At 50.0% G+C, this 12,878-nt stretch overlaps 1 protein-coding gene across 8 annotated transcripts in view; it reads left to right on the top strand.

Annotated features, from left to right (window-relative positions):
- The window catches only part of ATG13 (autophagy related 13), a 48,824-nt gene extending 38,889 nt beyond the window's left edge, over window positions 1-9,935 (top strand). For 6 of the 8 annotated variants that reach the window (XM_082626922.1, XM_082626918.1, XM_082626921.1 and 3 more), the window contains 7 exons: window positions 2,644-2,754; window positions 3,150-3,289; window positions 5,146-5,260; window positions 5,810-5,887; window positions 6,055-6,171; window positions 7,140-7,268; window positions 9,081-9,935. In XM_082626922.1, the coding sequence (XP_082483048.1) occupies window positions 2,644-2,754; window positions 3,150-3,289; window positions 5,146-5,260; window positions 5,810-5,887; window positions 6,055-6,171; window positions 7,140-7,268; window positions 9,081-9,158 (768 nt within the window). In that variant the 3' untranslated portion in view covers window positions 9,159-9,935. Of the gene's footprint in view, window positions 1-1,787; window positions 1,887-2,643; window positions 2,755-3,149; window positions 3,290-5,145; window positions 5,261-5,809; window positions 5,888-6,054; window positions 6,172-7,139; window positions 7,269-9,080 lie in introns of all 8 variants that reach the window. The other 2 variants (XM_082626924.1, XM_082626923.1) reach the window with 2 other exon arrangements.
- The last annotated feature ends 2,943 nt before the right edge of the window (window positions 9,936-12,878 follow it).

Here is a 12,878-nt window from a genome sequence, read left to right as displayed (position 1 = left end):
TTATATCCTGGGTTGTTAGGTACTGGATTAAAATTATAGTTCTAATTTGTTTTAAAAGCAGAAGTTAAGCACAAAAGCTAACTGGTGTGTGAAGCACTTTACAAAATCCATGGATCACTATTATTTCTGTTGTCCCAGTTTAGAGTTAAAGAGATTCTTGTTGTAAAGTTACCTAGACAGTTTGGTTTGGGGGTGTGGAAATTGTTTTTTCCCTCCACCTATTAGTATATGTAGGCATGGATGTCACCATTGCTCTGGGAGGGGGTAGCTTCTGGTACACTTGCTGACATGGAACAATCCTGACCAAAAAAGGCGGGGAGAGCCCACTTTCTTACTAGTGCACATTAGTGAGTAGATTGTTTTTTAAGATCATCAGAATGTGAATATGTCATTTAATGTTCATTAAACAGTTTTGTTTTACATGTGATAAATTCATAAATAGTATATAAACTTGGGAGATCTGAAAGATGGTGAGTCTGGGCCTTAACAAATCAGTTTGTCTTTTTCTCTGATACAGTGGAAATTCGACCTGACCCCAAAATAAAGGGAAGTTAAGTAGTTTCTGTACCTGATGTTTGCAAAAAAGTTTGTTAACCTGTGTAAGGAGAGTCTGTATTTTTCATGGTCTCAGTTGTGTCTTCTTACAGTTTAAAAGTAGATCACGTCAAGATCTCATCAATACTGAGCACCCATGGGTGAGCCTTGTCACTTCTCCCTGAGTACCTGTAATCAAGACTGATACAGTTTGGTGCAGAAATACTCATTTAGAACCTTGATGGTAGAACAGAGAGAGAAGAATCATATGCCATCTGGTCTCCTTGTTCCTGTAAATATTGAAATAGTTTCTTCCTTGGTTTAACCTAGGGAATTGCATAATCGTTCAACAACTTCTATTTGAGCTTTTGCTAGAATCCAGTAAATACATGTTAATGAGCTGGATTTCCCGCCCCCCCCCCCAACAAAATAAGGCTCATTATGTCATTTGGGCACAGAGTTGAGTCAAGAAATAGTTGTGACCCTGAACCTGCTACTGTGACTTAAGGTCCTACCTCCATTTCTAGGCGTTAATTAGCTAATTGGTGAGACTTAAAGATGGAACAGCAAGACCCAAAACAATCATCATACCCATAATTAGCTTTGAAATCATGAGTTTTGAAAATGCCCCAGCTTTTACTCCATGAAGTTCTCCTACACCGTCAGGGACTGTAAGAGCGTGCACACACACACCCTGATGCCTACACCTGCACACCCCCACTCATCTTCCCTGAGATGACGTAGGAAAGTTTGCAGCTGGGTATCTGAGCATTTTAAAGTTCCAGCCAACAAACGTCAACTGTTTAAACCTGAGCCTGCAGATCCTGAGTCCCCAGAAAAAGGCTTTCAGTCTAACATCTTAACCTTAGTGTCCTCATTCCTGCTTAGCACAACCTGTGTCTGTTCTCAGGACCTTCCTATTGGAAGCTGCTCTCTAACTTCCACTCTCTTTTGACTAAAGACAGACTAATGCTTGGTTCAGGTTTCGCCAAGTCATAGCAGCTCAACTCAGCTTTGTTTTCCACCTGCTCATCAGGGAGAGCACCAGGGATAAACATCTCTTCTTCACATCCTTCCAGGCGGTCCTTTTCCAAAGGCAGTCATGCAGCTCTCTCCCTGCTTCCCTCCTGACTTCATTGTACATTTCAGCCTCTATTGCAACTGCCCTTTCCAGAGTTTTTTCACTTCTTTCTCAAGTCCCTTTTCTTTTTTCTTCTCTTGTTTCTCCTGTCTCTGTGTGTATCTGTGCACAGTGTGTGTTTACTGTCACAAAGGCACATTTTCAGACCCCTACTCCTGTGGTGACGGACACTCTGAGGGTCCCCATGGCAGGACTGGCCTTTTCCCATCAAGTGAGTCCATACTGGGAAGAAGGGGGTATATATAATCAGGCGGTATCTTTTTATTTAAAAACTGTAAATAAAGTACAGGGTATAGCTATTTAAATATCCCCAAGTTTTCTGTGGGTTATTTTGAGGCATGGTAATTGATTTTTAACAGTATACAGCCATAGCACAGCAGCCCAAAATAGGATTTGTCATTTGCCCTCCCTCCTACCATTGATGTGAAAAATACATGGAGTTGTTTATATCTTTTTTTCCAAATAAACCATCCAAGAATGGTTTTCTTTCTTTTTCAATATAAATAGGAACCCTCCCAAACCCAGTGGTGATGGAGGGTGTGATTAGAGAAGACTGCTTCTGTTTCAAAGAGACCTCAAGGTCAAAGGAGAAAATAGAATGACCTGGGAAAAACTGATGACTTTGGCTCCGAGTTCTGCCCAGGCTTGTGCTCCACAGATCTACCGGGGTGGAAACTGAAACAGTTAGCTGAGCCCCTGGGAAAAGGGGGCGCAAGGAACTCATTTGAGGCTTTTGGAAGGCACAGAGCTGGGAATCTCAATCCCACTGCAAACAAGTCTGCTTTCTTATTTACAGAGTAATGGCCTGGTTTGTCTTTAACCCTTACCTCAGGCCCCCCGCACCGTGAGGATGTGGGCTGGGATCCATTCCTTACCTCTCTGCCGATCTTGATCATTAGTCATACTCTAGGATTGCCTATTTTTTCCTCTTCCTTTCCTCTGCCCTTCTTTGTTTTTCTCTTGCTTAGCTCTCAAGCTCTCGCCTTTCCTGTCAGCCTGCTGCCCTGGGCGTTGGATCAGCTGACCTGGCTTGTCCAGCAGTGTTTGCTGCCGGCTTAAACACCACACACCCTTACCAGGTATATCTTTAAAGATGGGGAGGACACTAGGGGTTCCTACGCTGCCTCCCCTGCCCTGACACATTTGAAGGGCCTCTTGAGACACCAGTGTTCAAAGCTCTTCTGTAGCTTTGGAGGACTAAGATGATTCTGAGCGGGGCCCTTTTAGACTTCAAAAAGGGAAGAAGAGTTTCCCAAGTGTTTTCTCCCTGTCTTTCCCTCTGTAGTCATTTCCATGCATGTCTTCCATTAACTGAGCCCCAGAGAGGATAAAGATTTCCAAGGTTTCCTGCCCACTTGGTGGCAGCATTGGTGATGGAAAAGCTGAAAAGCAGATACCATCATGCTAGGCCATGAGTTTCCCCTTCTACCTGACACGGCCATGATTCGCTGTATTTTTCCATTTTTCCCCAAAGCTAATGGTTCCCGGGAAGGAAGGTGGGGTACCCCTCGCTCCCAACCAGCCTGCCCACGGTGCCCAGGCTGGTGACCAGGAGAGACTGGCAACCTACACCCCTTCTGATGGGGCCCACTGTGCTGCCACACCTTCCAGCAGGTGAGTTCACGTCTTGGCTCTGCTGCTCTTTGGACCAGCCAGGGACCTGTCCTCCCCAGCACATGCGCTTATTTGGTATCCGTAAAGAGTAGCTTTCAGCATTGGCTCAGGCTTGGCCTTTGAGGGAAAAATGTGGAATCCTTAAAATTCTCAATAAGAATTGTACATTGCAGCTGATACGTGAGGAAGCTCTCCCTGGGCACTGCTGCTAACAGCAAGCGTCGGGCTTAGTGCTTCTCACCCTCATCCAGTGAAGGTGTTTTTCAGATGTTCCTCTCTTACCCCAGGATCGACTCCCTTGGCATCCTCAGTGTTTTCTGAGACCACAACAGGGCGTTGTTAACCATAACCCTGACGTCGGGAGTCACAGTGTGTCTGTGGTGGTAGTTAGGATTGATTTTCTTTTTCTACTATGTTAGTGCCTCATGGAGATCCTTTAGAAACAACTATTTTCCCTCACTAAAATTGAAAAAGAAAAAAAAATCTTTGTCTTTTCTGATTGCAGAAGTGATAGTCTGTGAAATTCAAAATTTGAAGACATTGATTAGGTGGAAATAAAAGTCCTCATAATCCCACCCTGCAAAAATCACCACGGTTACCTCCTTTTAAAAGACGAGAGGATCTCAGAAGGGTAAAGCAATTTGCCTAAGAGAGCACTGAGCTCACAAGATGGCCAGACACAGGCCTAGCTCCTTGGATTGCAAGGCCTGGGCTCGCTCTTTCCATTACACTCGGAGTTCTGTGGGAAGCTGGGCCTGTCTTGATCTGCCCTTCCCTCCCTTAACTGGAAGGCCCCAGAGCTAATGACGTTGATTGCCCCACCACATCTTAAACGAACTTTCAGATCATAGAAATTCCTGGGTTTTTTTTTTTTCCATTCCCACAGTGGAGATGGAGGAGGGGGAGATTGTTTGGGAAGATCTTTCTGTGCCATCCATCAGGAAAAGTAATTACTTTCATTCCTGGCTCCCCAAGCTTCCATCCTCTTATCCCTCCTCCTGTCAGAGAATCAAAGGAGGATCCTCTTGGTCATTTTACACTCTCATTTTCTGAGCCTTGATTCCTGGGGTATGACTGGGAGTAACTTAAGACAGAGGACACCGTGTAGGGGGTTCTTAAATGCTGGTCCTCCCTGCTGGCTGGAGTCTAGAGGCCACGTGGACTGCATAGTGTTTCCCATCTTGAGCCCCTGCTTTGAGGCTTTCCCATCCCCCGCTGCTTGTAGGGCTATGACTGCTAGTCTGGTAGCGACAGTATGGGCCCCTGTTTCTGCTGCCTGGAGTCCCCCATCTTCCAGGACTCAGCCTCAGTCTAGAGGGAGGGAGTGGGAGCAGCCAAATTGAATGTGTCATTGGAACATCTTGCTGAACAGAGGGATGACTGGGGGCAGAGAGAAGGGAGGAAACATGGTGCGGAGCTTCAGATAACAAAACAAAAGAAGGCAGGAAAAATCTAAAATCTTGAGGCTGGCTTTGTAATTAGATTAATATTAAAATTAGCTGCTTATGAGAGCCGCTTGCCTATATGTATGATTGCTAGATGCACGATGATTGATGCTTAGCATTGGTATTACAGATTAAATTTTATGTAAGCTCTATACAATTGTAACACCAAGTTTCATTAACATATGCATAATTTTTAGCTTCTCCAGGAAATGCAGTCCTCTGCTCTCAACTCAAAAGGGAGGGTGACAGTGGCAGCCGCCAGACCACATATTGCCATTTCCCACATATGTGAGCTGGTGGGGGGTAACTCCTGCCCTAGGCTGCAGTCTCACAAGATGGTGGATTTATGGGGAACCAAGTAGGCTCTGCTATGGTTTGAGAATGAGAACCAACATTACCTTTCTGCTCCAGTGAGGATACTGAAACTGTGTCAAACAGCAGTGAGGGACGGGCCTCCCCCCATGATGTCTTGGAGACCATCTTTGTCCGGAAAGTGGGCGCTTTTGTCAACAAACCCATCAACCAGGTGATTTTTCTGCCCCTGCAACTGTGAGAATGTGTGAGCCCTCAGAGTGAGGCCTTACCTGGGATCTGTGGAACCACTGAAATCGCATGTGAAGTTGTGTGTGTGTGTGAATTTTTTGTGAAGAGGGTTAATAACCTGTGACCTCCCTCCAGAAAAGTTAACTATTGCTCTGCGATCATATAGGAGAGGAGACCACGCCATTAGGTACAGACACGTTACACCGAAGTGTCATTGCCTCAGCCTAACCTGAAATAGGACGTTCCTCCTCAGCTCTGCCAGTGAAAAGCAGTTGTTACTGAATTACTGTGGGTCCAGCTTCCAAAGCTGAATTCTCAGGGTCCTGGGGAGCCCTCACCCCTGTTGATGCCGTGGGCATGCAGCGGGAGGCACGGGGGGTTGGAGAGGTCTCCAACAAGACAGGAACCTGAGGGGTGGCATGGTCAGCTGAGGTGTGCAAACGTGCTGGACCCCCAGGCTTCTGGTGGGCTCTAAGGAAGCAGGCAAACTGGGGGAAGGGGGACACTAATACTTTCTCCCATGTCTCTTCAGGTGACCCTGACCAGTTTGGACATACCCTTTGCCATGTTTGCTCCCAAGAATTTGGAGCTGGAGGATGTGGATCCCATGGTGAGTCCACCATTGACTGAAGTTTGCAGTGAGATGGTGCCGTAGTCGTTGTCCTTCCTGGGCGAGTCATTCACTATTCCTCCACAGACCATTAGCCATGCTCCTTGGCTTTTGGTTTACAGCCAGTGCCCAGAACCAGCCCCTACCTCTGCCTTATTCTGAAACAGGTGAATCCTCCAGATTCCCCAGAGACTACATCTCCTCTTCAGGGCAGCCTGCACTCTGATGGCTCCAGTGGGGGCAGCAGTGGCAATACCCAGGACGACTTTGTCATGATCGACTTCGTAAGTTGCCGTCATCTTCCTTGACCTTTGCTGCTTCGGGGGCAATAAACCTGGAAGCATCCGTTGCACTTGAATAGGACTTTGGGGATCAGATGGGTCGGTGTAGGCAGAGGGAATGGGTGCTGGCTGTGCATCTTATGTGGGGAACCTGCCCTTACACCCTGCTTGGGGAGGCATTTGGAGGCCCATCAACAGTAAGGCATTTTGTGCCATGTCTTTGATTGAAATTCAACTTGAAATGGGATTTTCCAGTGGTAACTGCGTAGGTCCTATTCATGAATGGGTAGCCCCCCACCCTTTTTTCTTTTGCGGTACGCGGGCCTCTCACTGTTGTGGCCTCTCCCGTTGCGGAGCACAGGCTCTGGACGCGCAGGCTCAGCGGCCATGGCTCACGGGCCCAGCCGCTCCGCGACGTGGGATCTTCCCGGACCGGGGCATGAACCCGTGTCCCCTGCATCGGCAGGCGGACTCTCAACCACTGCGCCACCAGGGAAGCCCGCCCTTTTTTTTTAATGTTTTAATTTTTGGCTGCATCGGGTCTTAGTTGTGGCATGCGGGATCTTTCGTTGCAGCACGCGGGCTTCTCTCTAGTTGTGGCACATGGGCTTAGCTGCCCCGTGGCATGTGGGATCTTAGTTCCCCAACCGGAGATCAAACCCGCATCCCCTATGTTGGAAGGCAGATTCTTAACCACTGGACCACCAGGGAAGTCCCTGGATAGTCCTTTTCCAAGGAGAGGAGTGTGAAGGAAGGGGACAAAAACCTAACCAGGGGAGAGGGATGTCATCACCAGGCTTAACTCAGCTGCCTAGAAGAGGAAGGTGTAAAGATTTCTCTAAGATAAGCCTGGAGGAGCCTTTTCTTTGCTAATTACTGGAAGGAAAGAGGGTTGTTGATAGCTTACCCCCCCTCTGATCTTCCTCTGTGGTCCAAGGCAAGCTAAACTTGAGTCTGTCTTGTTTTTTAAGAAACCAGCTTTTTCTAAAGACGACATTCTTCCGATGGACTTGGGGACCTTCTATCGTGAATTTCAGAACCCCCCTCAGCTGAGCAGCCTCTCCATAGATATCGGGGCACAGTCCATGGCTGAGGACTTGGTATGGAAACCCCTTCCCCCACCCCACTTCATCCTCTGGCCTCCTTTCCTCCTTCGATGGTCGTTCCTGCTCCACAGGCCTGGAAATTTCTTCCTGTTACTCCTCCACGCCCACACCTCCCATCTTCCCTGTAACAGGATGGAGATTTTTAGACCATTACCTTCCTGGAATCACACTTGAGATTTGCATTGTGCCTGGCGGTCATTATCTCAAATTTGCTTGCGCTCATTTCCTCCTTTTCTCAGCACTCTTGTCACAGCATTTCTCACACACTCCTGTTGTTGGTGCCTGATGTCTTCTGCTTGCTGATGCCACTAAGCCAGGCTGCTCCAACAGCTCTTGCCATCAGCTGTTAAGCTTGCCAGACAGATGACAGTGGTACAGGGCAGAAGGTCCCCAGCATTGGTGTTCTTGCCCTTTCCTCGGAGAGCTCGTTCCCTGGTTCTCGTGTTCAGCCAGATGTCCTGATACTGACTGTAATGACCACATCTCCGCTTAGGGTGTTTCCTATTTCCTGTCTCTGAAGGGCAGAGGAGTGCCCTGCACAGCCGCAAACTCAGGGTGCCCCATGCCACAAGATGTCAGGGTCCCTCTGCCTGAGGTAGGAATATCACCTCCTGTGTCGAAATCAGAGGAATGGCTGTAGGAATAGGAATCTAGGTTTAGCTGCCCTTGATTTGATTTAATCAGAAAAGCATGCTCAGTAATAATAATACAGCAATAATGTCATTATTATTAACATTTATTGAAGCTTTCTAGGTGCCAAGCATTTTTTAAGTGCTTTACATGAATCTTCAATGACCCTAAGAGGTAGGTTTTCTTATTATCCCAGTTTACAGATGAGAAAAACGACACTGGGAGCAAATAACTTGCTGGTGGTTACACTGAGCTGGCAAAACAAGCTTTGACCCCTAAGAGTCTGGCTTCTGATTTTAGGCTTTTAACCATTGGCTCCCTGGCCTCTCATTTGAAGTTTGCTTGGACGGAACCGGAGTCCAAAGGCTCAACGTGAGGCTGCAGCCAGTGCTGGCTGGTTGCCCCAACCTCCCAAACCTGCCCGGGCATCGGGCCTGTCTGGGCTGCTTTGTAAGTCCTGTGGTACCAAGTATCTCGTGCCTGTCAGGAAGTCTTCTGTGATGGCTGAACTCTTCAAATGCAAATTCATCAGTGGAGACAGACCACCTGATGAGGACCACATTTTAATTAATGGTTGATACCTGAGGGCAGTTAAACTTAATTCCTCATGGTTCTGTTTTTTTTGTTTTCATTGTTCTCTCTCAACCCCCTCTAACCCATCCCTTTCTCAGCTGATGTAAAGATGCAGATTCCTAGGCCTCACCGTAGACCTGCCGGGTCAGAATCTCTTGGGAGTATGGCTGGGACTGCCTTGTTCATGTGCCCCCAGGGGATTCTGATGCCTGCCCACCACAGGCTGTGAAGAAATCATTTGTACACGTTCTGAATTTGTAGGGCTCTAAACCTACTGTGTTATTCTAATGTCAGTCTCATCTGTGCCAAAGATACTTCACGTTGAATTTCTCTGTGTCATCCTATTGTTGGCATGGTCCTTTTCCATCTCATTATGTGTGTGGCTGGCTTAGATTCCCTAGGCTGTTCTGTCCACCTCCCCAGCCCCCACTAACCCCTGCTGGGCAAAGGCCCACTGGCCAATGCTTGCTCAGTTGCTCGGCACTTTGCTCTCCAACCCAGCACTGCTGAACCGGACTCTGCCGTGCTCCCTTCAGCCCAGGGTGACAGCTGGCTTCAAGGCCCTACCTGAATAAGCAGCTTTTCTCTCCCCTCCCGGTACAGGACTCACTACCAGAGAAGCTGGCTGTGCACGAGAAGAATGTCCGAGAATTTGATGCCTTTGTAGAAACCCTGCAGTAAAAGTTGGTGTGCTCGAGTACCAGCAGCATCCCTTTTTGTGGTCCCAGGAGACAGAGAGCCTCCCACTCGTCAGCTGCTCCCATCCCTTGTCCGCTTCAAGCCAGGTGGAGGGGAGGCTGGTTCCCCCATGGGGACCCGGAAGTCCCTGCTCTTGCACTCCTGGAGACTCACGGCAGCAGTGAAGGCCAGTGATAGCATTTGAGAGGACTCACCCTCTGACCTCCCTCTGCAGGGCCCTCTGCTTATACCGCCCTCGGCAGCTGCTTCACAAAGGCTGTCATCCCGCTCCTCCTGCCGGCCCCCTGCCCCGGGTTTGCCCAGCAGCTGGCCCCTTGCCTGCCTGCCGTTGCCATCCACCATTCGACATTCCAGCTGGTGGCCCAGAGACTGGTGTGGAGGCAGAAAGAGGAAGGAGACAGTGCTAGGAGGAGGAAGGAAGGAAGCTCTCCTTCAGGGTCTTTCTCCTTTAGTTCTGGTATCTTCTTCCCCTCTCTCTCTCCCTCTCTCTGCCCCGTGCCTGTATTTTTGGCAGTATGGCAGGCTTCCTGCCCAAGGTGATAAGAACCCTAAAGTCAGCCATTCCCACCCTTGAAGGCTGTGCCAGCCCATCCGAGCAGCCCTGGCGGCTGCCTGTGCTCAGCTACATGGAAACAGAAGCCTCCCTCTCTAGGATTCTGTCATTGGAGTCACCACAAAGGTTCTTTTTTTTCCTCTCCCTTCCCCTGTCATTGCTCCTTGGTTATAGAACCCAGTAAATATTTATTACTTTCAGAGAAATCAGATATTTTGTAGAGAAAACATGTTTGAAGTTAGACATTTTCACTTGGGGAAGGTTGGAGGGCCTCTTCCTGGGGCAGCGCCTCCTCCTTAGAGGTTCCTTGGATTCAGGTTGCTGCCCTGAGGATTTCCCTTCCCATGTGTATAAGGTGGGATCCAAAAATAGGGCTGGCTGAGGGCAGCAGAACCTCCCAGAATTGCTGCATTTGAACTGACATCACGCTCTGCCTTGGACATGTACATATTCCTGGTGAGAACGCTGAATCTCCCAGCTTCTCCAGAGAGACTGACTCTGTTCTGGCAGCCCAGGAAGTCCTGGGTGTGACATGTGATGACTCCCCAGAGTTGTGGCACGTGTAGTGCCCAAGGGGCGCTGTGGCCCCGGGGAAGGCCAGACAGGCCCCTCCTCCTGGGGCATTTGTTCCTGATTCTCAGGGCTGGGTTACGGGCCTTTTCCTTCTTCCACCTAGGCCTAGCCACCACCTTTCTTTAACCCCAGGGTCTGCCCTGAGGTTTATTAGTTGGATTGGTTCCTTGTTGAGAAACCAAAGCTGGGCATTCAGGTGTTGTTACTTGAGTTAAGTCAAGGGCCCAGCCTCACCCACTGACCATCTGTTCCTCCCTGCCTAACTGATAGGCCCAACCCCGCTCCTCTGGCCCACCTGGGGTGTTCATTGGCGGCAGCTGTGCTGCAGCAGAGCAGGTGGCCCTCAATTGTTTGTTAGCAAGTGCACGTGACATTGTTTTCACTTACGTGACATTGTTTTCACCTGCGAGGCTGATCCCTGCGGGCTGGGCTCAGCTCTGATGCTGCCTCAGTTGGGCTGAGCCCTGCCCCTGTGCACACATCCTCCTGCCTAAAAAAGTGTTTCCAGGGCTTCCCTGGTGGCGCAGCGGTTAAGAATCCTCCTGCCAATGCAGGGGACACGGGTTCGAGCCCTGGTCCGGGAAGATCCCACATGCTGCAGAGCAGCTAAGCCTGTGTGCCACAACTACTGAGCCTGTGCTCAAGGGCCCGCTAGCCACAACTACTGAAGCCCGTGCACCTAGGGCCCGTGCTCTGCAACAAGAGAAGCCACCGCAATGAGAAGCCCGCGCACCACAACGAAGAGTAGCCCCTGCTCACCACAACTAGAGAAAGCCCTGTGCTCAGCAACAAAGACCCAACACAGCCAAAAATAAATAAAAATAAATTAAATTTAAAAAAAAAGTGTTTCCAGTAGTGGCGTCCAGCTGGCCATCCTGTCACTGGCCCAGAGCACACCTGTGGCCTGCTAAACCAATCCAGGCTTACCCCCCAGGCCCCAGCACTGAGATGGGCGAAGGCCCTGGTAAGTTACTGATTGCCTCCCACTCCCCCACTCCCCCACCTCGTCCTAATCTCTCAGCCGCCGCCCTCTTCCAAGGCCAAGCATGGGAAGGCCTGTTAGCCATTTGCCTCTTTGACTCCTAATTGTTGGCCTCTGCAGGCAGCAGCCTTTCTTCAGGACCCCATCAGGGAGAGGCCAGGGAGGCTGAGCCCTGACTCTGAGCTGAGCCTGGGAGGAGCAGAGCAGCTGTCGAGGCCGGCCCTTGTCCCTCAGCCCTGTACAGTGAAAGGTACGCGCCCTCGACGGAGCCGCACAGCACCCCCGGGACAGGGCTGGGACCAGTCGTGTCTCCAGGTGGGAGAGCCCCTCCCGCTCCTCCAGCCTACTTTATTTGGAAATACTGAGCTATACTTTAAAATGTATTCAGGAGATCTCCAATAAACTTTTTCTGTACTTTATAGCTTCCTGTCCTGCAAGCTGTCGAAAAACCTAGCCCACTTCCTCCCACTTCTGGGCAGCCCCGGGTCACCGACAAGCTCCGTGGAGGGAAGAGTGGTGCCATGTGAGGCACAGCAAGGTCTCAGAGCCATTCAGGCTGTTCGGAGTCCTGGGGCCTTGGGCTGGTCAGAATTTTTTTTTTTTTTCTTGGCCGCACTGCGCAGCACGTGGGATCTTAGTTCACTGACCAGGGATCAAACCCAGGCCCCCTGCATTGGGAGCACGGAGTCTTAACCACTGGACCACCAGGGAAGTCCCAGGAAACCTCTTAGAGCCTCATTTTCCTTGGCTGTAATGTTTCCATTTCAAGGGTTGTGTGAGAGTATTCAGTGAGATGACGTGTATGAAGTAGACATGCATGAGGTACGCCCATAGTAAAATCCTCAGAATGGGTAGGCCGTTATCTTCAGCTCACTATCCTTCCTACCCAGCACAGCTCACCACTCACCCTGGGCAACAGACTTTGGCTCAGAGGGAAAGACAACTGACAGGTCCCTGCCATGTTTCCAGCAGAGGCCAAGCAGGGGGCGGGGGACTCCCCAGACTGCTGGGATATTTGCTGATGTGGTGTGAGGGGTTGTGGCTGAGCAAACCAGACAGGGAAGGGACTGAGTGAAGTAAGCAGAAGTCCAGGTCCCATGCATGTTTGTTTAGCTGCCCTGATCTGACAAACAGCTGGAGCCAGGGCACTGGAAAAGTAGAAGAGCCCTGTGGGGATTATTCCTGCCTGGCCCCCTGGGGGCTTCCATGGCAGGTGTCAGCCCTGGCAAAGCCAGCTCCTTCCTCCTATTTCGCCTGCAGTGGCGGGAGGGAGTGGGAGGTAGAGCTGGTGTCCCAGAGGAAGAGGTGGTTCTGGAGGCCGGAGACCGGGGACTGACAAACCCAGGTAAGTGCTGTCTTGGTTGCCTCCCACGCCCTTCAGGCCAGAAGCCAGGCCCCAGGGCAGAAGAGGACTAGTTAGAAAATTCTAAATTCAACTCAAACCTGGGGCTGAAAAGAATGGGCCCGCCCACTGCTGCTGCTTTGGGCCCTGGGAGCCCTTGCTTGTGAGTGAACTGCATGTGACGCTGACCATGATACCTGACCACGCATCCAACTCCTGGGTCAGAAATGGTGGAAAGACTGTCCTTGGAGT

This window comes from Mesoplodon mirus (genome assembly GCF_964341445.2).
Source record: "Mesoplodon mirus genome assembly, chromosome: 7".
Lineage (NCBI taxonomy): Eukaryota > Metazoa > Chordata > Mammalia > Artiodactyla > Ziphiidae > Mesoplodon > Mesoplodon mirus.
Note: the sequence above shows the minus strand (reverse complement) of the source record. Positions and strands in the feature narration are given on the sequence as shown.